This window comes from Cetorhinus maximus, chromosome 4 (genome assembly GCF_964194155.1).
Source record: "Cetorhinus maximus chromosome 4, sCetMax3.hap1.1, whole genome shotgun sequence".
Taxonomy (NCBI): domain Eukaryota; kingdom Metazoa; phylum Chordata; class Chondrichthyes; order Lamniformes; family Cetorhinidae; genus Cetorhinus; species Cetorhinus maximus.
The window spans coordinates 139,194,394-139,220,545 of NC_135882.1; the positions used below are offsets into that span (position 1 = coordinate 139,194,394).

The window sequence follows — 26,152 nt, forward strand, 5'->3', positions numbered from 1 at the left end:
CCAGCCTCAGATGATGCCAGGAATCTGTCTCTGTCCAGGGGAATAGGCTGGGTTGAGCTGTCACCAGCAATGTAAAAGATAACTAGATAACGTATTTACATTGATGTTGGTTCAGGGACAAATATTAGCCAGGGCTAATATTGAAGAGAATTTCCCCTGTTTATTTTCCAAAGTAAAGCCAATGGATGTTTGTGCACAGGACCCAGAAGTGAATTAGACTTCCATAACTCATAGAAAGAAAGTTTTGTGGCGATGTGAGAGTCATTCTTGCCTCTGAGTCAGAAGATCCAGGTTCAAGTCACACTTCAGGACTTGATGGACAAGGAAGAGGCTGAGTATCAACCAGGTTGAGTATCAACTTGTAAATCCTTCTGACATATACCAGTGGCAGACAGTAAGAGTGGGAGAGATTCCCAGGCAGCCATGTGATGGAAAGAAATTGGAGCCTCTACCATCATTATCCATAGCTCCAGACTATCTCATGCATGTAAAAGTATACGTTGCCACGGTAACTCAGGTTCCTTGAGGCGCCGGTTGGCTCAGTTGGCTGGACAGTTCGTGTGGATCCAATTAACGCCAACAGCATGGCCCCTGTTCCAGCTGGGGTGGATCCTGGACCTGCCTCCTTACCTTACCCGTGGTGGAGGTCATGGCGCTGTGGGTTAGGGCCCTGGATTAAGTATATTAAGGAAGCCCTGTTTATTTCAAAAACCCCTTTAAGATTTCCGCAGGTCCGAAGGTTGGAGAAGATATTTTTAGTGGATTTTCATCTGAATTGATGGGATATGATAACTGCCCAAATTAACATGTGATCCAGGTGCAGCGTAAGGTGGACATGCATAAAAAGGCCGACAACATGAAAAATTGGGCTGCCAGCCCTATTTCTTTAATACCAAGCAAGCTGCGTATGGCAATTGTGGCCCTGGGCATAGCTCACAGGAGGCACCAAGATTGGGGGCAAGTGGGGTGGAGAGTGGAAGTGAGTGATGGATGGTACCCATGATTCTACTGCTTCTATAGCAAGGTAAGTCAAGGAAAATGAAAGCTTACTTTTATAGATCACTGGTATGGCTGCACCACCCATGAGAATGCTGCAGACATGCACAATCCAATTTTGCAATGGGAGCTCGAGGTAAACCCAACATTTATGTATGCAGCGATAGCACCAGCATTAGGGCCAGCATTTACAAATGTGCTGGGCACTGCACTTTTGATGCAGAATGAGCCTGTCATATTGAATCCTTGGGCACCTGTTTTACACCTGTAAAACAGGCACAACTACATTCAATTTCTGGGCCAGTATTTCTCAATGCATAAAATAAAAGCAAAATAATGCAGATGCTGGAAATCTGAAATAAAAACAGAAATTGCTGGAAAATCTCAACAGCTCTGGCAGTATCTGTGGGGAGAGAAACAGAGTTAACATTCCAAGCCCAATATGACTCTTTGTCGGAACTCATTCCATCCAAGAAAGTCCGCCTTTAAAATTGCTGCAATGCAGTTATAGCCTGAATTAGGGCATGAACTATGATTCAGAGGTAATAGTTTCTTTTTATTCTTTCTCAGAATTTTGACCCAGTGACAATAAAAGAACAGAGATGGTGTGTCCAAGTCAGGATGATATGTGACTTGGAGTTGTTAGTGTGCCCATGTTTTTGTCCTTTTAGATAGCTCACTGATCTACAATGGCTCCTGATCCAACAAGTTTTAAATGCTCATCCTTCCGTTTAAATCCGTCTATGGCTTTGTCTCTCCTTATCTCTTTAATCTCCTACAGCTCTACAACTCTCCGAGAACTTAACTTCCCTTCAATTCTGGTCACTCTGTCTGATATCATGATTGGGACATTTTATGATTGAGCACCCTGAGACATTGAGTCCTCATGTTACTATGCATTATATAAATGCAAGTTGCTGGTGAAGTTCATTGGCTTGGGGTGCTGCCAAAGAAGTCATGGCTAATCTATACATAATATGCACTGCGACTATTGCATACCAATGGTGAAGCTGGTGTATGATTAAGTTGGCAGTTGAGACAAGCTGGCAATTAAAGGACTCTTATTTCCCCAATCAAAAAAATACACACATGGAGAGTCAACTTTGAATGTCCTAGCCTGCCATGAGCAGGATGGCAACAGCCTCAAAAAAAGAATTGATAACCTTACAGCCCCATTAATACCTGTGATGTGGATGGCTCTGTTTTAAAAGAGGTCTATTACTGAGTGTCCAAACTATTTGCACTTATACCCACCCAATTTTCAGCTTGGGCCACAGGACGGCAATCAGAGGCCTGGCTAATTTTCCCCTTCCATGGCCCAGGATGACTGACGTCAGCATTGTGGTTTATTTTTGAGTCTGATTGTCATTCGTTATGCTTTTGCTATGTACGAGTTTTATTTTAGAGCAAGAACTCTAGTGAAGAATTTGGCCTTAGCATTTGGATTCTTGAATTACCTCTATTGCTCTCTACTTTTCATTTCTGAGCCTAGAAAATGGGGTAGACTTTACAAATTTGTCCTTCTAGTATGGGGCTTCATACACTGGGGAGTACAGGGCAGGGATTTGGATTTAGGGAACACCCTTGAATTTTCCATCCATTAAATCCTCTGGGACATAAAAATTTATTAATGCTTTCCTGCACAGTCTATTGTGCTATGGAAGGGATAACAGTCACAGCTGAGTCATGATCACTTCGTAGCAATCAAGAGTAGGTACCTTGTCTGACTTTTCCTTTTTCCTAGATTATTGGCAAAAAATTTGCTTGTCGTGCCTTCACTGAGATAAATTAACTAAACAGAGAACAGGGGGATTATTATACATTTATGCCAGTTATATAACTGAAATGCAGAGTGTAAGGCACTCCATTGTACTGTGGCAAGGAATGGCAGAATGCACCTTTCTGTTAGTGATTTCCCCATAAGATAACTTGCCAATCTCAACCACACTGTTGGGGCAAAGCATTACAAGCATACACTCACAATTTTCTGAAAGATGATACCCATGGATGAGATTCCACACCAAACACTGGGAATTACACCCATGATTGTTTCATGTAGGAAAGAAGGAAATTCAAGGATGGGGCACTGTACATGACTCTGCAGTTTCACTAAGTGGTCAATTATAGATCTATTGGCAAGGAACTGTGAGTTTCCCTTTTTGTTTAGATGGGAGCACATACCTTAGATCAAAGTTTTCCAAATTTTGGCCTTGGTGGGTCAAATAACTGTTTACCATAGAGCCTCTGGGCCACATATAATGTTTAAATCTGTTCCCATCACTCTGCATATTTCTCATGTTCCTGATAATAATAGATTTTGATGTTATTATTTGGGATTTATTCACTTAAAGGCAACTGCAGCAAGAACAATTCCTTTTGAGGGCAACAAAACATAAACAGGAACCACCAACAGTTAAGCAATATAAGTGCAGATAGGACTGAGTTGTCTGGGTTAAAAGAACCAAATTATTTGATCATATTCAGTCTTTCAAGCTTCAGGTAGGATATGATTCTCATTACGGGAAGACACCCAATTGCCTGTGACACTGCCTGTCTCCTAATGTTGAAGGTAAATCTCTGGGTAATATCAACACCACTTCAACAATTTCCAAAACCTCTATCACTATCATCGCAATCTCTGACCATCGGCTCTACCACCTTCACCACCACGTCTACCATCATATCCACCAAAATCTTCACCATCTCCATCTCCATTACTATCTCCACCAACATCGCCACCATCTGCACCACTATTTCCACCACCTCTGCCACCATCTCCACAAACATGACCAACATTTCCAACAGTCCCACTATCTTCTCCATTACTACCATCACCACTCCTTTTATAACCATTTCCACCATCATCTCCATCTCCATGATGATCTCCACCATCGACACCACCACCACCACCTTTTTCACCAGGATAAACCTTACATCACCACCACTTTCACTGCATCTTCATCAACACTATTTCCACCACCTCCAGCACCACCTCAATCATGGTTACCTACACCACTATCTCCAACACCTTCACCAGCATCCCCACTCCAATCCCCGCTACCATCCCACCATCTCCGCTATCTTTACCACCTTCAACACTACAACCATCTCGCTCACCACAATGAACACCACAACCACTACACCCACATTCATCTGGACCACCATTTCCAGTGAGGGGAGAAAATGGGGGTTGTGAAGAAGCTATGTGCCCTCAAAATTAAGCAACATAAGAGTCAAATTTAAACACATAACTGAATCATACAGTTAACAAAACCAGACTATTTTTTTTGTTATATTTGATTTATTGTACATTGACCATCTTCAGTCAAAAGGATTTTAAGGAATTGATAGATGTGCTTTTGAAATATGATTCCTGAGGCCATTGTCAGAATTATTGGCATCCTCATATGAAGTATAGCGTATGTCTGTCTTACTTCCAATGTTAGTTTGCATGTACGTTCTTTAATCTTTTTGTTCAGTTAAAAGTAAATTGCACCCATGAGGTTGCACATCGTGGAACTGCAAACAGTGTTCCAGTTATTTTTAGCTCATTATTCATTTCCATTTTTATTTTTAAGCTTTTTTTGAGCTGTCAGGATTTCAGGCCACTGAAGCCAATACTGGTGGCAGGAAGCTCATGATGTGTGCTGAATAAGCACTCTTTTTATTTCCCATAGGCATATCGCCTGAGATTTGGTAATAGTATGGAAAGGCTCCAGCCCAACTTCTAGAAGTAAAATTTAACTTTTGTGCAATTGCCCTTTGGAATGCACTGGTCAGCTGTTTATTACCCAGGACTATCTGCATTTTTTAATATAGTGCAATGGATTCTTTATTGTCTATATCAATAAGCAGCTTTGAAGTCTTTGAGTTTAGGATGACATCTCTAAAACTACTATATGATAGAAGTCTTGGATAAAGCCTTGAACCCATAAATTCTGACTCAGGTGCAAGAATATTTTTTTCCATCCTATAGATGCAGGTATCACCAGTAAGACCACCATTTATTGACTATCACTAGCCACCTTTTGAAAAGGTGATGGTGAGCCTTCTTATTAAAACACTGGAGTACATGTGCTAGAGGTACAAGTTCATAACCTTTTAGTCACCATACCACCCATTGTTGACTGATTTCACCTCAGTGAAGCACCTTGGATGTTTTCCTATGTTAATGGTGCAATATGAATGCAAATCATTGCCTTTCTTTGCTGCAATAATGTTAGAAGGATCTCAGTCATAGGTAGGTTCAAGGCAGGAGACAATAATAGTAATATGGGAAATGAGGGTCATAGAATAGCAGGAAGGGACAGAAAGATAGAACCTAAGAATACACCAACAATCAAGGCTAGATGTTACAAAGCTAACCCAAAGATGTTTTACCAATACATTAATGCTAAAAGGTTAGTTAAGGAAAAAATGGGACCTATCAGAGATGAAGATGGAAACTTGTGTGTAGATGCAGAGGCTGTGGGAAGGGTTTTAAGTGAATATTTTGTCTCCGTGTTTACAAAGGAAAGTGAGGATGTAGATATAGTAGTCCAGGAGGAACACTGCGAGATATTGGATGGGATAGTCATAAAAAGAGAGGAAGTACTCGAAAGGTTAAAATCCTTGAAAGTTGATAAGTCAACAGGGCCAGATGGATTGTTTCCGAGGCTGCTGAAGGAAGTCAGGGAGGAGATAGCAGATGCTCTGAGGATGATTTTCCAATCTTCACTAGATACAGGGGAGGTACTGGAGGACTGGAGAAATGCAAACATAGTTCCATTGTTTACAAAAGGGATCAAAGGAAATGCCAAACAATTATAGGCCAGTTAGTCTTACATCGGTGGTAAGCAAATTAGTAGAATCAATCCTGAGAGATAGGATTAATTGTCATGTGGAAAGGCATGGACTAATCAGGGATGGTCAGCATGGATGTGTTAAAGGAAGGTCTTGCCTCACAAATTTGATTGAATTCTTTGAGGAAGTGACAAGAAGGGTTGATGAAGGTAGTGCAGTGGATGTTGTGTACATGGATTTTAGCAAGGCATTTGACTAGGTCCCACATGACAGATTGGTCAGGAAAGTAAAAACCCATGGGATTCAGGGTAATGTGGCAAACTGGATAAAAGGTTGGCTTTGTGACAGGAAACAATGGGTAATGGTCGATGGATGCCCTTGCGAATGGAAAGTTGTCTCAAGTGGTGTTCCACAGGGCTCGGTGTTGGGACCCTTACTGTTTGTGTTATATTAACAATTTGGACGTGAACACGGGGAGCACGATTGGGAAATTTGCAGATGACACAAAGATTGGCCGAGTAGTGGATCATGTAGAGGATAGCCATAATCTCCAAAACGATATAGATAAGTTGGTGGAGTGGGAGGTAAAGTGGCAGATGGATTTTAACATAGAGAAGTGTGAGATCATACATTTAGGGAGGTCAAACAGTTACAGGGATTACACAATAAATGGGAATATACTAAGAGGGGTAGATGAAGTGAGGGATCTTGGCGTACAAGTACACAGGTCCCTGATGCAGCAGTTCAAGTAGACAAGTATGTAAAGAAGGCATATGGAATGCTGTCCTCCATTGGCAGAGGTATGGAATATAAAAGTAAGGATATAATGTTGGAATTGTATAAAACACTGGTGAGGCCACAACTGGAGTATTGTGTGCAGTTCTGGTCACATTACAGGAAGGACATAATAGCTCTGGAGAGAGTGCAGAGGAGGTTTACAAGAATGTTGCCAGGGTTAGAAAAGTGTAGGTACAAGGAGAGATTGGATAAGGGTTATTTTCTTTAGAACAAAGAAGGCTGAGAGGTGACTTGATTGAGGTGTACAAAATTATGAGGGGAATAGATAGAGTGGACAGGATAAAATTGTTTCCCTTTTTGGAGAATTCTAGAACCAGGGGACATAGATTCAAGATAAATGGCAGAAAGTGTAGGGGGACATGAGGAAGAACTTTTTTACGCAGAGGGTAGTGGGTATCCGGAATTCGCTGCCCAAGTTGGTGGTAGAGGCAGAAACTCTAAACTCTTTTAAAAAGTATCTGGATCTGCACCTTAAATGCTGTAAGCTGCAGGGCTATGGGCCGGGTGCAAGAAGGTGGGATTAGAAAGGGCACCTGGGTGTCTTCGGGCTGGCATGGACAAGATGGGCTGAATGGCCTCCTTCTGTGCTGTAACTTTTCTATGGTTCTAAAGAGACAAAACTAAAGGCTCTGTATCTGAATGCACGTAGCATTCATAACAAAGTAAATGAATTGATAGCACACATTGAAATAAATAAATGTGATCTGACGGCCATTACAGAGACATGACTGCAGGATCCAAGGATTGAGTCCTGAATATTGAGGAGTATATGAGGTTCAAGAAGACTAGGAAGCTAGATAAAGTTGGAGGGATCACGCTGTTGATCAAGGATGGCATTGGTGCAATAATTAAAGATGCCTTTGGTTCCGGGGATCAGGATGTAGAATTGGTTTGGGTGGAGATGAGGAATAGTAGGGGAGAGAAGCCATTAGTGGGATTGGTCTACAGGCCCCCCATCAGTAGCCACAATTTCGGACAAAGTACACAAGAAGAAATGTTGAGTGCTTGTGATCAAGGGACAGCAGTAATTGTGAGTGATTTTAATCTACATAAAACTAGAAAAATCAGATTGCAGTAGTAGCCTGGATAAGGAGTTCATAGAATGCTTTCAAGATAGTTTCTTAGAGCAGCATGTTCTAGAACCAACCAAAGAGCAGGTTAAATTAGACTTGGGGCAGAATTTTGCCCTTAATGGGCGGGCGGGCCCCACCAGCTCGGCGGCGGGCAGGCAGCCGATCGCTGCCGCTGAAACGGGCCCTGCCGCCATTTTAAGTGGGTGGGCCAATTAGGGCCCACCCATCGGGCTGCCCGACAGGAAGTGCTATGCGCTTCCTGTGCGGGGGTGGGGGGAAGGGATTCCCCAAATCTTTCGCTCTTTCACAAGCATGCGCGGGAAAGAGCGCACATCTCCCTGAGACTAAGTGCTGTCTCAGGGGGAATCACTGACAGTGCTTCAAAGTTTAAAAATAGAATAGTAAAAAAAATATTAACATGTCCCCCTCATGTGACAATGTCACACGAGATGGGACATGTTAGTAAATATGACTAAAACTTTATTAAACTTTTTAAAAACAGACATGAAACCTCATCCCGCCAGGGCCTTTTATTGTCTTAATTATCCTGTCAATGGCCTCAATTGGCCATTGACAGGTCGGTGGGTGGACAGCTGATTTCACTGTCCGCCCGCCTTCCTGAATATTTAAATGGACCGGGATGGTGTCAGGGGTTTCACCCGACGTTATCCCACGTCATTTTTGCATTGGCGAACGGGCCCTGCCCCCAACTCACCGATGGAAAAATTCTGCCCTTGGTATTCTGTAATGTGACAGGATTAATTAATGGCCTCAGTGTGAAGGCACCCCTGGGTAGCAACGACCACAATATGATTGAATTTTACATCCAGTTTGAAAGAGAGAACAGTGGGCCTAAGACCAGTGTTTTAAACTTAAATAGGGGCAACTATGTGGGCAAGAAAGCTGAGGTAGCTGAAGTGAACTGGGATACGAGGCTAGGAGATAGAGAAGTAGCGGCAGGCATTTAGGGGATATTTCAGAATATTCAGAATTAATATATTCCTACTATAAAGAAAAATTCTAAATGGAGCACCCACCACCTGAGGTTTACTAAAGAAGTTAAGGAAAGCATCAAACTTGAGGAAAAAGTATATAACTCCACAAAGATGAGTGACAGGTCAGGTGATTGGACAGAATATAAAGAATGGCAGAGAATGGCTAAAAGTTAATCAGGAATAAGAAATTAGAGTATGAGATGAAGCTAGCTAGAAATATAAAAATGGATAGCAAGAGTTTATACAGGTATTTAAACAGGAAAAGTGTAAATTAAGTTAATGTTGGTCCTCTGAAGAGTGAGAATGGGGAGGTAATAGTAGATAATAAGCAAATGGCAGCTGAAATTAACAAATATTTTGCTTCTGTCTTCACTATAGAGGATACAAAAAACATTCCAGTAATAGCTATAGATCAGGAGGTGGAAGGGAGTGGGAACTTGGTGAAATTACAATCACTAGGCAAGCAATACTGAGCAAACTGATGTAGCTACAGGCTGACGAGCCTTTGGGTCTCGATGGACTTCATCCTAAGGTCCTAAAAGAGATGGCTAATACAATAGTAGATGTGTTGCTGTTAATTTTCCAAAATCCCCTAGATTCTAGAAAGGTTGCATCAGACTGGAAATTAGTAAATATTACCCCTCTATTCAAGAAGGGAGAGAGGCAGAAAACAGGAAACTATAGAGCAGTTAGCTTGATAACTGCCATGGGGAACATGTTAGAATTAATCATTAAGGAGGTTACAGTGGGCACTTACAGAAACACAAGGGGCATAATTTTGCCTTTGATGGGCGGGCGGGCCCGACTGACTCAGCGGCAGATGGGCACCCGATCGCCGCCACCGAAACGGGCCCCGCCGCCATTGTAAGTGGGCGGGCCTTAACATGACGCCCGGCAGGAAGTGCTATGTGCTCCCAGTGCGGGTGGGGGGGATTCCCCAACTGCCAGAGTGCGCTCTTTCACGCATGTGCACAAAAGAGCACACTTCTCCTTCAGGCAATGTGCTGCCTCAGGGAGATCGTGAAACTCTGTGAAACTCTAAAAATAGAAAAATTAAAAAATCATTAACATGTACCCCTCATGTGAAAATGTCACACGAGATGGGACATGTTAGTGAAGAACACAAACACTTTATTAAAAGTTTTTAAACCTGATATCAAACCTCATCCCGCCACTGGATGAGGTTTGTAAAAAAAAATCACTTACCCGCCTGCCCGTTGGGCCCGTGCGCCGATTCGAAGTTCACACGGGCCCCTCAAATTCCTGGTCGATTGGAGAGTTAATGGCCTTAACAAGGCCTTTAATTAATGGTGGGCGCACTTCCCGCTGCATAGCGCACCCACCGACCGAAATATCGTGATGCTGCGCGCTGACGTCGGGACGCTCACGCGACATTTTAAGCGCTGGTGTGAGGGCTCCACCAACCGCACGCCAGCGAGAAGATTCTGCCCAAGGTAATTGGGAAGAATTGGCATGGTTTTGTGAAAGGGAAATCATGTTTAACCATTTTATTGGAGTTCTTTGAAGGAGTAATATGCGCTGTGGATAAAGGGGAATCTGTAGACTTTCTGTACTTGGATTTCTAAAAGGCATTTGATAAGGTGCCACATCAAAGGTTACTGCAGAAAATAAAATCTCATTGTGTAGAGGGTAACATATTAGCATGGATATAGGATTGGCTGGCTGGCTGAAAAGACAGAGTATGCATAAATGGTTTTTTTTCTGACTCGCAGGATGTGACGAGTGGAGTCCCGCAGAGGTCTGTGCTGGGGCCTCAACTTTTTACAATTTATATCAAAGACTTAGATGAGGGGAGTGAAGGCATGATAACTAAAATTGCAGATGACACAAAATAGGTAGGAATGTATGTTGTGAAGTGGACATAAGCAGGTTGCAGAAGGATATAAATAGGTTGAGTGAGTGGGAAAAAATCTGGCAGATGGAGTATAATGTGGGAAAATGTGAAGTTGTTCACTTCAGCAGGAAGAACAGCTGCAGAATTCCGAGCTGCAGAGGGATCTAGGTTTTCTAGTGCATGAGCCACAAAAAGTTAGAATGCAGGTGCAGCAAATAATTAAGAAAGCTATTGGAATGCTATCCTTTATTACGAGAGGAGTTGAACATAAAAATAAGGGTGTTCTGCTTCAGTTGTACAGGTTATTGGTGAGACCACATTTTGAATATTGTATGCAGTTTTGGTCTCCTTATTTAATGAAGGATGTAAATGCATTGGAGGCAGTTCAGAGGACGTGTACTACATTGATACCTGGTATGAGTGGGTTGTCTTATGAGGATAGGTTAGACAGACTGGGCTTGTTTCCACTGGCGTTTAGAAGAGTGAGGGGTGACTTGACTGAATTATATAAGATCCTGAATGGTATTGACAAGGTGCACATGGAAAGGATGTTTCCTCCAGAACTAGGGGCCACTATTTTAAAATTGGGGGTTGCCCTTATAGGACGAGATGAGGAATGTTTTTTCTCTCACAGAGTTGTGCAACTTTGGAAGCCTCTGCCTCAGAAGGTGATGGAAGTGGGGTCATTGAATATTTTTAAGGCAAAGGTAGATAGATTAGTTAGTCAAGGGAATCAAAGGTTATCAGGGGGTGGATGGGAATGTGGAATTTGAAACTCAAACAGATCAGCCATATCTTAATGAATGGTGGAGCAGGGTCGTTTGTATGTTCACTGGTGTGGGCATTAACGCCAGATATGGTAATGTTCATTTGTGTTGAGTGTCAAAATTATATCAATTTTTCTTTTGTCTTAATGGCCTGAGTATGCTTCATCTTTTTTTTTGGTGCAGGGTACGCCAGTATGTAATGCTGGATGTGAGTGGCTGTAAACTTTATTGCACAGGCACTGAGTGGACTTGGGTTCACATGACCCTCTTCCTAATAGCACTGTGGGTGCACCTACACCACATGGACTGCAGTGGTTCAAGAAGGCAGCTCATCACCACCTTCTCAAGGGCAACTAGGGATGGGCAATAAATGCTGGCCCAGCCAGCGAATCTCACATCCTGTGAATGAATATAAAAAAAAATGAAAGGGTTATTTCAGACATCCGGGATGGAGGTGGCAGCCCTGGCATGAGGTGGAAGCAGACCTTTGGTAGCCTAGCTGAAGGAGTGTTGGATCAAGGCGACCCTGATGTCCCTGCTCTCTGAAGGATACAGAGGTCTGCCTCCACACCCTCAGCATTCTCCTCACTGTGCTCCTCTTCTGACTCACTACTGGATTCAGCCCCTGTGGCCTGTGGAGCTGCCTGAAGGCCCCCTTCCTCCAGTGGGTCCCCCCTTGCCAGTGCCAGATTGTGGAGAGTGCAACATGCAGCCACTATCAGTGACACCTGCTCTGGGGGGTATTGTACTGCTCCCCCTGAATGGTCCCGGCATTGGAAGCACATCTTCAGAAGACCTATGGTCCTCTCTCTCACCAAACCTGTGAAGGCATGATTCCTATTATAACGCTGCTCTGCCTCTGTTCTTGGGTGGCAGAGGGGCATCATAAGCCACCTTTTCAATAGATAGCCCTTGTCACTCAACAGCCATCCATCTAGTTGGGTTGGAGCACTGAATAGCCTTGGCACCTGGGAGTGTCTTAGAATATAAGCATCATGGGAGCTGCCAGAGTACCTTGCACAGGCTTGCAGAATCTGCGTCTTGTGGTGACAAACTATCTGGATGTTCATGGAGTGGAATCCCTTCCTGTTGACGAAGGCACCTGGCTGGCCCACTGGCGCCTTGATGGCCACATTTGTGCAGTCAATTGCACTCTGATGCGTGGGAACCCGGCAAATGCTGCAAACCCTCTGACTCACTCAGCCTAGCTGGCCTTGTCCATTTGGTAGTGAATAAATGTCATTACCCACTTGAACAGAGCTTCTGTCACTAGCTTGACACAACTGTGGACAGCTGATTGGGAGGCTCCACACAGATCCCCCACTGACATCTAGAAAGAGCCGGAGGCATAGAGATTGAGGATCACTGTGACCTATAGAGCCACTGGCATGGGGTGTCCGCCCACAGAGTTGGAGGTGATCTCAGGCCCGATCATCTGACAAAAGGAGGTCACTGTCTCCCTAGACAGACAGAGCCACCTTCAGCATTGCACCTCGGACATATTGAAGTGGCTGCATCGCTGCCTGTAAACCCTGACAGCAGGATAGTAGCATTTTCTACAGCCCCTTATGCCTTGGACTTCCTGCTGGCCCCGTGCCCCTTGCGCCTGCACCTCTCCTTTCACATGACCCTCCCCCGGAAGCTGTAATGGGACACTTAGCCTCCTCCCTCTTCTGCCCCTCTCTTCCTCCTCAGTGCAGGTAACACCAGCAGGGAGCACAATCTCTAATACCAGGCTTTCAGAAGGCTGTCTGATACCTGAAAGGGTCCACGTGGTCAAAATCATCTGGGGGCTTTGGCGACACCAGTGAGTCCTGAAATGAAGCCTGGAAATTCTAAGAATGAAGCTCAGAACTGAAATGAAGCTGTCAAGCTCAAATAAGCAACCAGCAGCAAAATATCTCCTAAACTCCTCACTACGCACACTGGCAATGCTGCTGACCCTTTTTACCCTGCCCTTGGATAATGTTTTGCAAAAAGTGGGCTGCCCGCTTGCCCGTTTTGCCCATGCGACGAGCGCGAAATCACACGGGCAACATAAAATCGGGATCAATTGCCTTTTTAATGGCCTTAAGTGGCCTTTTAATTGACAGTGGGCGTGGCTCCGAAACTCACGAGCGCCCACCGACCTGAAGATTGCTCGTGCGCGGGATGACGTCGGGCGAGCGTCACAACGTCATCGCGCACTCGTGCGATATTTCGCTTGGCGGGAGCATGCAGCAGTCGGAAGAGCGCCCGCCGACAATTAAACAGGCAATTAAGCCCATTAACGGCACAGTTGGAAGCGATTTTTCGTGGCCTGTCCAACCTTACGAATGGCAGACGGGCCAACCAACCAGGCAGCCTTTACATTTTTGATGAAACCTCATCCAAGGGCGGGATGAAATCTCCGTTAGGACATAAGATAAAAAGAAATATCTGGGGACAGCATTTTTGTGAGGAATGCTTTCAGGTGCTTGATTGTGCTGCATGGACATTTTTCTGCAGCTTTTTTGTGCTTTCTTTAATGATTTGGAGATCTGCAGCTCCCTGGGGCACATGTCTACCTTCAGGGAGCTCAGTGGAAGCGCGCACCAGCACCCATGGTGACATCATCGCCCATTCTCTTCCTGCCCCCATCCCAACTGCGCTCGTTTCACACTGGCTGGCCATTAATTGGCCAGCCAGCATGAAATCGTGCTCGGGGGCCGATCGCGGTTTGAGTCCCATTTTCTGACTGCTCCCAGGCCTGCCGATCACGCGCGCCCGACAAGTGCAAAATCCATGCCATAGTGTCTTTAACATAAAACCGCCCAAGGTACTCCAACGATGTGCAAAGAGCCAAAAGTGGATGCCTTGACAAAGAAGCATTACCTACCTTCTCACTCTCCCAATGGAGACTCCTTGAATACCCTAGAAGCTCATTCATCAATAATTAATTGACTGATTGATGTCAACATCTCTTGAGCGGGTATGTTCTGCTGAAGGGCCATGAGGGCTCGAAACGTTGACTGATTTCTTCTCCGCCGATGCTGCCAGACTTGCTGAGTTTTTCCAGGTAATTCTGTTTTTATTTTGTTTTGGATTTCCAGCATCCGCAGTAGCTTTTAGCTTTTTGTTTTTATGAAACCTATCCTGCCTGGCTTTGGTGAGATTATCATTGAGGAGGAAAATACAAACCTATGGACTTAAACGGCGGTGGAGGTGGGATCAGAGGTGGACGAACCCCCAATTTCCCGCCTGTGTGCCAGTTTGCTAGCATGGTCATGCCTCGCGGTTATTTTTGAAAAACCTGGCTGGGAGTGGCAGGAGCAATGGCTAGCCACCTGCATGCCAATTAAACCCCTTAATAAGCCTAGTAATGCCAGTGCGCAGGTGCCAACTGGAATTTTCCTACTCAGGCCGAATCCCAGCTGATGAGTGGAGATGGCCTCCCAGCAGCAGATTGGGGGTGCAACCACTCCATTTTAATGTCCGCCCCTAACACGCATGGCTGCAATTGAAAGATGGTCAGATCTGTGACCACATGCCCCCCTGCATTGGAGCTACCCCTCCATGATGACAGCCTGGCAGCTGTGGCTTCTTTTTATTTTAAAGTTTTTCTACAGCCTTCAGAGGGCACCTCCATCTTCAGGTGCCCTCTCTCTCTCTTAACCAATCTACATCGGCAGCTCCCACCTCTGACCCAGGGGTGCCTATTTTGTAACGTGACCGGATTAATTAATGACCTCAGAGTAAAGGCACCCCTAGGTGGCAACGACCACAATATGATTGAATTTTACATCCAGTTTGAAAGAGAGAACAGTGGGTCTAAGACTAGTGTCTTAAACTTAAATAAGGGCAACTATGTGGGCATGAAAGCTGAGGTAGCTGAAGTGAACTTGGATATTAGGCTAGAGGATAGATCAACAGAGAAGCAGTGGCAGATGTTTAAGGGGATATTTCATAATACTCAGAATAAGCATATTCCTACTATAAAGGAAATTCTAAAGGAAGGACCCACCATCTGTGGGCAACTAAAGCAGTTAAGGAAAGCCTCAAACTTAAGGAAAAAGCATGTAACTGCGCAATGATGAGTGGCAGGTCAGATGATTGGTCAGAATATAAAGAATGGCAGAGAATGACTAAAAGATTAATCAGGGGAAAAAAATTAGAATATGAAAGGAAGCTAGCTAGAATTGTAAAAATGGTTAGGTATTTAAAAAGGAAAAGAGCAAATAAAGTGAGCATTGCTCCTCTAGAGAGTGACAATGGGGGGAGGCAGTGGCATAGTAGTGTTGTCACTGGAATAGTATTCCAGAGATCCAGGGTGATACTCTGGGGGCCTGGGTTCAAATCCCAACACAACAGTTGTTAACATTTGAATTCCATAAAAATCTGGAATTAGAAGCCTCATAATGGCCATGAACACATTGCTGGATGTCATAAAAACCCATCTGATTCACTCATGTCCTTTAGGGAAGGAAATCTGCTGTCCTTACCTGGCCTGGCCTACATGTGACTCCAGATCCCACAGCAATGTGGTTGACTCTTAAAATGCCCTCTGAATGAGGGAAATTAGGGATGGGCAATAAATACTGGCCTAGCCAGCTATGACCCATCACCCATGAACAATTTTTTTTTAAAAGTAGATAATAAGGAAATGGTGGATGAAATGAACAAATATTTTGCTTCTGCCTTCACTATAAAGGATACAAAAAAAATTCCAGTAATAGTTGTAAATCCGGGTGTGGAAGGGAGAGAGGAGTTTAGTGAAATTACAATCACTGGGAATTGGTACATAGCAAACTGATGGGGCTGCAGACTGACAAGTATCCAGGTCCTGATGGACTTCACCCTAGGGTGTTAAAAGAGGTGGCTAATGAGGTTGATGCATTGATATTAATTTTCCAAAATTCCCCAGAATCTGGAAAGATTCCATCAGACCAGAAAGTATCAAATATAACCCATCTACTCAAGAAGGGAGAGAGGCAGAAAACAGGAAACTTTAGCCATTTAGCTTGACATCTGTCATGGGGAAGGTGTTAGAATCAATCATTAAGGAGGCTATAGCCAGACACTTAGAGAAACTCAAGGTAATCTTGAACAGTCAGTATGGTTTTGAGAAAGGGGAATCATGTTTAACCAATTCATTTGAATTCTTTGAAGCAGTAACATGCACTGTGGATAAAAGGGAGCCTGTAGACGTGGTGTGTTTGGATTTCCATAAGGTATTTGATAAGATGTCACATCAAAAGTTATTGGGGAAAATAAAATCTCATATTGCAGGGGGTAACATATTAACATGGATAGAAGATTGGCTGGCTGGCAGAAAACAGACAGTATGCATAAATGGGTCTTTTTCTGATTAGCAGGATGTAACGAGTGGAGTTCCACAGGGGTCTGTGCTGGGGCCCCAGCTTTTTACAATTTCTATCAACAACTTAGACGGGTGAGTGAAGGCATGATAGCTAAATTTGCCAATGACACAAAGATAAGTAGGAAAGTGTTGTGAAGACATACAGAGGTTGCAGACGGATGTAGATAGGTTGAGTGAATGGGCAAAAGTATGGCAGGTGGAGTATAATGTGGGAAAATGTGAAGTTGTTCACTTTGGCAGGAAGAATAAAAAAAGCAGAGCACTACTTAAAAACAGAGAACAGCTGCAGAATTCTGAGGTGTAGAGGGATCTGGGTGTTCGCATGCATGAGTCACAAAAAGTTAGAATGTAGGTAGAGCAAGTAATTAAGAAGGCTAATATCCTTTATTAGGGGAGGAATTGAACATAGAAGTAAGGGCGTTATGCTTTACTTATACAGGGCATTGATGTGACCACATCTCAAGTATTGTGGCAGTTTTGGTCTTCTTATTTAAAGAAGGATGTAAATGTTGTTGGATGCAGTTCTGAGGAGGTTTACTAGATTGATACCTGGAATGAGCGGGTTGTCTTATGAGGATACATTAGACAGATTGGGCTTGTTTCCACTGGCGTTTAGAACAGTGAAGGGTGACTTGATTGAAGCATCTAAGATCCTGAATGGCATTGACAAGGTGGACATTGAAAGGCTGCTTCCTCTTGTGGGTGAGTCCAGAACGAGGGCAACTGCTTTAAAATTAGGGGTTTCCCTTTTAGGACAGAGATGAGAATTTTTTTCTCAGAATGTTGTGCGACTTTGGAACTCAGAAGGCAATGCAGGTGAAGTCACTGAAAATTTTTAAGGCGGAGGTAGATAGTATCTTGTTAGGCAAGGGAATCAAATGTTATTGGAGATAGATGGGAATGTGGAAATCGAAACACAAACAGATCAGCCATGATCTTATTGAATGGAGGAGCAAGCTCAAGGGGCCAAATGGCCTACTTCTGCTGCCATTTTGTATGTCCGTATGTTTATATGTATCAGTGCTGGAGGGCCTCCTCTGTGCCCTCCAGCCTTGGGAGCCCATCCTTTGCCCTTACAAAGAACAAAGAACAAAGAAAAGTACAGCACAGGAACAGGCCCTTCGGCCCTCCAAGCCTGCGCTGGTCATATTGCCCGTCAACTAAAACATTTCGCACTTCTGGGGTCTGTATCCCTCTATTCCCATCCTATTCATGTACTTGTCAAGCTGCATCTTAAACACCACTATCGTCCTGCTTCCACCACCTCCTCTGGCAGCGAATTCCAAACACTCACTACCCTCTGTGTCAAAAACTTGCCCCGCACATCTCCTCTATAGTTTTCTCCTCTCACCTTAAATCTATGTCCCCTAGTAATTGACTCTTCCACCCTGGGAAAAAGCTTCTGACTATCTACTCTGTCCATGCCACTCATAATTTTGTAAACTTCTATCAAGTCGCCCCTCAATCTCCGTCGCACTAGTGAGAACAATCCGAGTTTCTCCAACCTCTCCTCATAGCTAATAACCTCCAGACCAGGCAGCATCCTGGTAAACCTCCTCTGCACCCTCTCCAATGCCTCCATATCCTTCTGGTAATGTGGTGACCAGAATTGCACGCAATATTCCAAGTGTGGCCTAACCAAGGTTCTATACAGCTGCAGCATGACTTCCCAGCTTTTATACTCAATACCCCTGCCAATGAAGGCAAGCATGCCATATGCCTTCCTGACTACCTTATCCACCTGCGTTGTCACTTTCAGTGACCTGTGGACCTGTACACCCAGATCCCTCTGCCTGGCAATGCACTTAAGGGTTCTGCTATTTATTGTATAATTCCTGCCTGTATTAGACCTTCCAAAATGCATTACCTCGCATTTGTCCGGATTAAACTCCATCTGCCATTTCTCCACCCAAGTCTCCAACCGATCTATATCCCGTTGTATCCTTTGACAATCCTCTTCAGTATCTGCAACTCCTCCAACCTTGGTGTCGTCTGCAAACTTACTAATTAGCCTAGTTACATTTCCCTCCAAATCATTTATGTATATCACAAACAGAAAAGGTCCCAGCACTGATCCCTGTGGAACTCTACTAGTCACAACTCTCCATTCAGAAAAGCACCCTCCCACTGCTACCCTCTGTCTTCTATGACCAAGCCAATTCTGTATCCATCCTGCCAGCTCACCTCCGATCCCGTGCGACTTTACCTTCTGTACCAGTCTGCCATGAGGGACCTTGTCAAAGGCCTTACTGAAATCCATGTATATAACATCCACTGCCCTTCCATCGTCGATCATCTTTGTCACTTCCTCGAAAAACTCAAACAAGTTAGTGAGACACGACCTCCCCTTCACAAAACCATGCTGCCTCCCACTAATACGCCCATTTGCTTACAAATGGTAGTAAATCCTGTCACGAAGAATCTTCTCCAATAATTTCCCTACCAATGACGTAAGGCTCACCGGCCTGTAATTTCCTGGATTATCCCTGCTACCCTTCTTAAACAATGGAACAACATTGGCCATTTTCCAGTCCTCTGGGACCGCACCCGTAGCCAGTGAGGATACAAAGATTTCTGTCAAGGCCCCAGCAATCTCCCCCCTTGCCTCCCTCAGTACTTTGGGGTAGATCCCATCTGGCCCTGGGGACTTATCCACCTTAATATTCTTCAAGACGCCTAACACTGCTTCTTTTTTGATCTCAACATGATCCAGGCCATCTACACACTCTTCCCTAGACAAATCAACCGCTAAGTCCTTCTCTTTGGTGAATACTGATGAGAAGTATTCATTTAGTATCTCTCCCATTTCTTCTGGCTCCACACACAGATTCTCACCTCTGTCCCTGAGTGGGCCTACCCTTTCCCTGGCTACCCTCTTGCTTTTTACAAATGTATAAAAGGCTTTGGGATTTTCCTTAAAACTGGTTGCCAGTGACTTTTCCTGACCCCTTTTAGCCCTCCTGACTCCTTGCTTAAGTTTCTCCCTACCTTCTTTGTATTCTCCACGGGTTTCATTTGTTCCCAGCCTTCTAGCCCTTACGAATGCTTCCCTTTTCTTTTTGACTAATCTCACAATATCCTTCGTTATCCAAGGTTCCTGAAACTTGCCATGCTTATCCTTCATCCTAGCAGAAACATGCCGGTCCTGAATTCTTATCAACTGACATTTGAAAGCCCCCCACATGTCAATTGTTGATTTGCCCTCAAACATCCGCCTCCAGTCTAGATTCCTCAGTTCCTGCCTAATATTGTTATAATTAGCCTTCCCCTAATTAAGCACCTTAACCCGAGGACTCCTGTTATCCTTATCCACCAGTACCTTGAAACTTACTGAATTATGGTCACTTTTCCCGAAATGCTCTCCTACTGAAACTTTGACCACCTGGCCGGGTTCCTAATACCAGGTCCAGTATTGCCCCTTCCCTAGTTGGACTATCTACATATTGTCTCAGGAAGCCCTCCTGGATGCACCTTACAAATTCTGCACCATCCAAACCAAGTGATTCCCAGTCAATATAGGGAAAGTTAAAATCACCCACCACAACAACCCTATTGCTTTTACATCTTTCCAAAATCTGCCTACATAACTGTTCCTCAATCTCCTGCTGGCAATTGGGAGGCCTATAGTAAACCCCCAACATTGTGACTGCACCCTTCCTATTCCAGAGCTCTACCCATATTGCCTCGCTGCATGAGCCCAACGAGGCATCCTCCTGTCATATAGCTGTGATACTCCCCTTAACCAGCAGTGCAACTCCCCCGCCTCTTCTACATCCCTCTCTATCCTGCCTCAAACATCTAAATCCTGGAACGTTTATCTGCCAATCCTGTCCATCCTTCAACCAAGTCTCTGTAATAGCAATAACATCATAGTCCCAAGTACTTATCCAAGCTCTAAGCTTATCTGCCTTGCCTGTTATACTTCTTGCATTGAAACAAATGCATTCCAGACCCCCAGTCCCACTGTGTTCAGTAATTTCTCCCTGCCTGCCCTTCCTCTTAGTCCTACTGGCCATATTCACTGGTTCCCAGTCCTTTATTTTACCTGCTGGCCTATTGCTCTGGTTCTGACCCCCGTGCCATACTAGTTTAAACCCTCCCGAGTGACACTAGCAAACCTCACAGCCAGGATATTGGTGCCCCTCTAGTTTAGATGCAACCCGTCCTTCTTGTACAGGTTCCACCTGCCCCGGAAGAGATCCCAATGATCCAGATATCGGAAACCTTCCCTCCTACACCATCTGTTCAGCCACATGTCAGCTGCACTATCTTCCTATTTCTAGCCTCACTGGCACTGGATTAATTGGACTGGGCTGCCAGAGTCAGCCACTTAATTGGCCATCGCCTGAAAAATTATCCTTTGGGTTTCGGCATGGCATGTGTATGTTCCTAACCTGCATGTCCTCCCGATGGCGAGATCAGGAGTCATAAATTCAGCCCTATATCTCTTTGAGTGTTGTCTGCTGCAAACCTAACAGTTTCTTATCAGTATTATGCTCTACCTTGGCCTTCTGTGATGTTCAGCTTTGTCAAACGTTTTCTCATAATCTAATTAATTTATATTTAAAAAGAGCACTGCTGTGATGTCCTGAAAAATCCCTTTGTTTTTCAGGTAGGTTTGTATTCTTAATAAACTGGAGTAAGGTCACAGACCTGTGAAATTATACGGCCCGTGGTGGCGGGACAGGGCCGTAAAATGCTGTGGGCCACTCAAAAGTCCATTGACTTCAGCGGTACCGGAACATCCCACTGGATGGAGGGAAAGTAAAATTCCACCCATTGACTCTGCTTTTCTCTCTCTACATACACTGCTGTGTATTTCCAGCATTTTTCTGTTTTTATCTCTCAATAATTTAGGCTGTCTGTTTCTTATTGAGGCATTGCTGAAGGGCACAGAAGTCTTGTGATTTTGAAGTGAACTTCCACTGGAGTCATGAGGTCAAGTTCCACCATGGCAAGTTATGAAACACAGCAATTTGTGAGCTGGCACCAGATAAAAGAACCATGAAAGTTACCAGATTTTTCTAAATACCTAACTACTTCAGTGCTGTTCCTTAGGGAAAGTACAGTCAGCCCTATCTATTCTGCATGGGACTCTAATTGCACAGCACATGGTTGCCCCTCACTGTCCAATGGGCAATTAGGGATGTGAAATCAATGTAGCTTTGCTATTTTGCCCTCATCAGATGGGATGTTATACTGAAGTCCTCTCTGCCCGTTCGGATGGATGTTAGGTAATGTGCTGGGAAACATTCCTTCTTCAGCTAATGCTACCAAAGAAAGAGATTAACCAGTAACGATCTCATCCGTATTTGAGGGGCCTTACCATGGGTAAAATGGATTCTGCGCTTGCCCATATAACAGCCACTGCATTTCAAAGCGTGAAGTGCTTTGAGATGTTTCTGACAGATGAGATAAGGCACTTTTTCTTTCACTTAAAAGTAAAGCAGAAAACATGAGCAATATGACACAGTTAACGTTTAGGAGAAGAGGTTTCAAATTCTGTTGAACGGAGAGAGGCTATTTCATAGTTGACCCATCACTGCCTGCAACAAGCTGTTTGAACTTCGGGCATTAAACAGCTTTAGCCAATATCAAAAATATATCAGCACCTTTACAAACGAAAGAAGCATTTTGACAGCAATCAAATGTTAATAATTAGATTAAATCAGTTGGTTTACATTTACACTACAGGTTTAGTTTTAATTTAAAATGCTCCATTTTGCTTAATTTTTTCATGTTTCTGATCTGTACTGAAGTTCCAATGACAGGCATCATTTGCTCATCAAAACCGGGCTAATCCAAGGTTTTTGTTCTGCCCTTCTTGACATCAAAAATGCATATGAAGATTTTGGGGGTAAAATTCCTCTTGGAAAAACAAATCAAGAGTCATCTTATGGTTAAGTCAGGATTTTCCGTTTTGCGCTCACGTTGACGAAAATGGTAAAGTCAGCGGACAAATTGGACGCGTTTAGGTAGAGCTCATGCTGCGTAATGTTATTAATGGTTGGACTAAACATTTTGAATGAAATCCCTTTGTTGTTTTTTAAGAAAAGAATTAAATCTATGAATGCTTTCATTAGCATAGCACATAAAGGAACTCCGCTTAATATGCTCGTTGCTAAAATTGCACAGAGAAGTTTTAGCTGCTTAATCTCAAATCAACATTGGACCCAGTGTAACCAGATAAACAGATAAATAAATAACATTGTTAGAATATGCAGTAGCATTTTAAATTGCTTCTAGTTCTACTTCAGGTCTACAAAATAAACATTTTTTACAGTACAAATGACTGATGATGAATGAATAAATGACATGCACATATGGCAATTCCTCTGCTATTTTGAAGGGCTGAATGATTAATTTTAAATCGGCTCCAATTCCTTGGCTCCCCGTCCAGATTTTAAAATTCCCAGCCTTGTGTTCAAATCCCACTCTAGGCTGCTCCCTATCCCTGTAGCCCTAGAACAATTGAGAATTCTCCAACTCTGGCCTCTTTGACTCCCCCACTTTCTTTGCGCCACCAGTGGTGGCCCTGACTTCACCTGTATTGACTTTAGAGTCGGGGATTCCGTCTCTAAACCTCTCCACCTCTCTCCCTTTCTTTGATGCTCTTCAAAACCTATCTCTTCGATCCAGGTCTGTCTGTCTCCTTTGGCTGCGTGTGAATTTTTTGTCTGATTATTCATCTCCTATGAAACACGGGTATGTTATCATCTTAAAAGTGCAAGTTGCTATTGTTCTTTTCTCCTTCCAGGTGTTATGTGGCTCAAAAGCGTTTGTTTTCCTTTTCAGCATCTCCTTTTTTCTTTTTACTCCGTGTGATTTTTAAAGATATCGATATAACAAGTTAATCGACTTAAAAGCAGTTTGGATTTAGCTCCTTGACACAGAGAATGATGAATATTTGGAATGTCCTCTCGGAAGGAAGTAATGGGGACTGATCTTTTAGCAAGTTCAAGGAGGGCAGACAGGTATTATTGCTCAAGTGGACATTTCTGGGATCGGCCAGGCATATTACAACGGAGCTTTCTGGACTGGTACATTCCTAATTTCTATACAGCACTTGAACAAGCTGCTGATAGTGTTCCTACAAAAATGAATCCTACAGTGTGAACATTAATACCTAACAAAGGATTGCAACATATATAGAACATTTAAGAATCACAAAGCTCAACCAAACCGTTCGGACTGTTAGCTGCCATGATTAACCCTGCTCCCTGTGATATTGGGCTATGAAAGACAGAATGGTCTCAAGTTAACCACAGCTCAACTGTGATAGTGACCATTACTATCTCCTAGGCTGTAGTTTTCTTTATTCTTTCATGGGAGGTGGTCATCACCGGCTAGGCCAGCATTTGTTACCCATCCCTAGTTGCCCTTGAGAAGGTGATGGTGAGGCACCTTCTTGAACCACTGCAGTCCATGTGGCGCAACTTATCCCTAGCGTTTTGGTGTCACTGAGTGGCTTGCCAGGCCATTTCAGAGGTCAGTTAAGAGTCAACCAAATTACTGTGGATCTGGAGTCACATGTAGGCCAGACCAGGTAAGGATGGCAGATTTCCTTCCCTAAAGGACATTAGTGAACCAGATGGGTTTTTACCACAATCAATGAGAGTTTCATGGTCACCATTAAGGAGGCTACCTTTCAATTCCAGGTTTATTAGTTAATTGAATTATTAGTTTACTGAATGTAAAAGAAAAACAATCGTGCCTTTATACAAAACATGACCTCAGGATTATACACAGCAAGATCCCACAACAACAACAGGATTTGAACCATAATATCACATCACTTATCACAATGAGCGAGTAAACGAAACACTAACTTCTTTGGCTACGGTTTCACAGCAGACAAGAGGAGCAAAGCCTTTCAATACACATAATAATACAGGGCAGGGCAGGAAGGAGGGGAAAAAAGGATAAGTTGGTTTTTAAAAAAAACCCTGATGCTCCAAAATGACAACCTCACTTGAAAGGAAGCGTTCAATCGGAGACAGGGCAACGACACCAAACCACTCATCCACACTGTTGGATCTTTGCTGGCAGATGAATTTAGCCTGTGTACCAATGGCCCGTCAGCGTTAAACGACTGCGTAGGGAGTGCTGTCCTGTCAACGTGTTTAGCCCAGGCAGCCTGAGCGTATTGAGCTCTTTCCGAGTTTGGAGATCGCTCTCCATTCAGTTCCCGGAGGTGTCCGTGGAGAATCGGTTAAAGCGGGGCCAGCAGAGGCCCCGTTCGAATTGAATAATCAAAGCCGTTAAAATCGGGACAGAATAATTAGAGACAAAGGTGTTTTGTGTTTATTTCCCGATCAAATGGCACAGTGCGTGAACCCCTTTCCGTAACGCTGAAAATCCCAATCTCAGATACATAGGCAGAGATAAGAGACAGCTAGGCACATCGAGACGTTTATACATAAATCATGCGTGTGTACATAACACCAGTCACTGCACTCCAAAAGTAAATCGCAAGGTCTAGTCTTGAGCAGGCTGTATCGATTCAAGTAGCTTATATCAATGTGTAACACACGGTTATGTTTGGGCTTCAACATCTCCAGCGGGATGTTTCTTTTTTTAAAGAGAATTCACGAACACACATACACTACAAATGAAACTTACATGAAACAATAAAGTCCAGAAAATCGCCCTCTGTAGAACCATGGTGTTAACCAGTGTTATCGGATCCCTCTACTTGCCCCATACTCAAATTGAAGATTATTTTTCTTTCTTTCTGTCTCCGGGCTTTGGCTTTTTAATGAAATCCTGGTCAGATGAGCGAAGTGCGAGGCAGATCTTCCCGGGACGTATGTGTGGGATTTAAATCACCCGCAGACTCCTGCAACTTTTCTCTCTCTCTCTCTCGGTTAATATGCATACACAACTGCAACTTTTCCTGACCGACCCTTTGAAACAATCAGCCTCCCTTAATCTTGCAGGAACATCTCTCCCCATCCACGGCCCCCCCCCCCCCCCCCCCACACACACTTTTTCCTCCTCTCTCTCCCTCCCTCGTTCGAGGATCAGGAACCGTATGTTCAAACCTCTGCTCCAGCGAATTCCCAAAGCACTCCTGTCCGGGACGAATGTGCTTCCAAATGGAACCCATCACACAGACTTGGGTGAGCTTTACAGCACTCTGTCCCACGGTGTGTTGCCATGGATCAGGTTTGTGTGTTGCGGGAAGGGACGGGTTGTGACACAGGAGATGATCGGTGTCTCTTGCCTGAAGGTAGTTTTATACACACATACACACACAAAAGAAATGTACCCGTTCTCAATGTGGCGCGGAATGACACCGATCCGCGGATGAGTGCCATATTCCACTCCGATTCCACCACACACAGGGAACTAGACGTTGGTGCGAGGATAAATGACAAGTATGTTTACTTTCAACACCAATTGGTACATTATGTCACAGGGGCAGCCGGGATCAAGTTCCACAGACAATGACTGTCCTGCTATCTCTATCCCATCCTGAGTGCCCTCAGGCTGCAGTGTTGGGTTTCCGAATCTTTGTGAAGGTTTACAGAGATCTCTAATGGGAG

At 44.0% G+C, this 26,152-nt stretch overlaps 1 protein-coding gene across 2 annotated transcripts in view; it reads right to left on the reverse strand.

The window, feature by feature from the left end:
- The window catches only part of LOC144679939 (corticotropin-releasing factor receptor 2-like), a 305,817-nt gene extending 280,267 nt beyond the window's left edge, over positions 1-25,550 (reverse strand). For both annotated transcript variants that reach the window (XM_078540927.1, XM_078540924.1), the window contains exon 1: positions 25,227-25,550. In XM_078540927.1, the coding sequence (XP_078397053.1) occupies positions 25,227-25,268 (42 nt within the window). In that variant the 5' untranslated portion in view covers positions 25,269-25,550. The remainder of the gene's footprint in view (positions 1-25,226) is intronic.
- Positions 25,551-26,152: the final 602 nt, after the last annotated feature.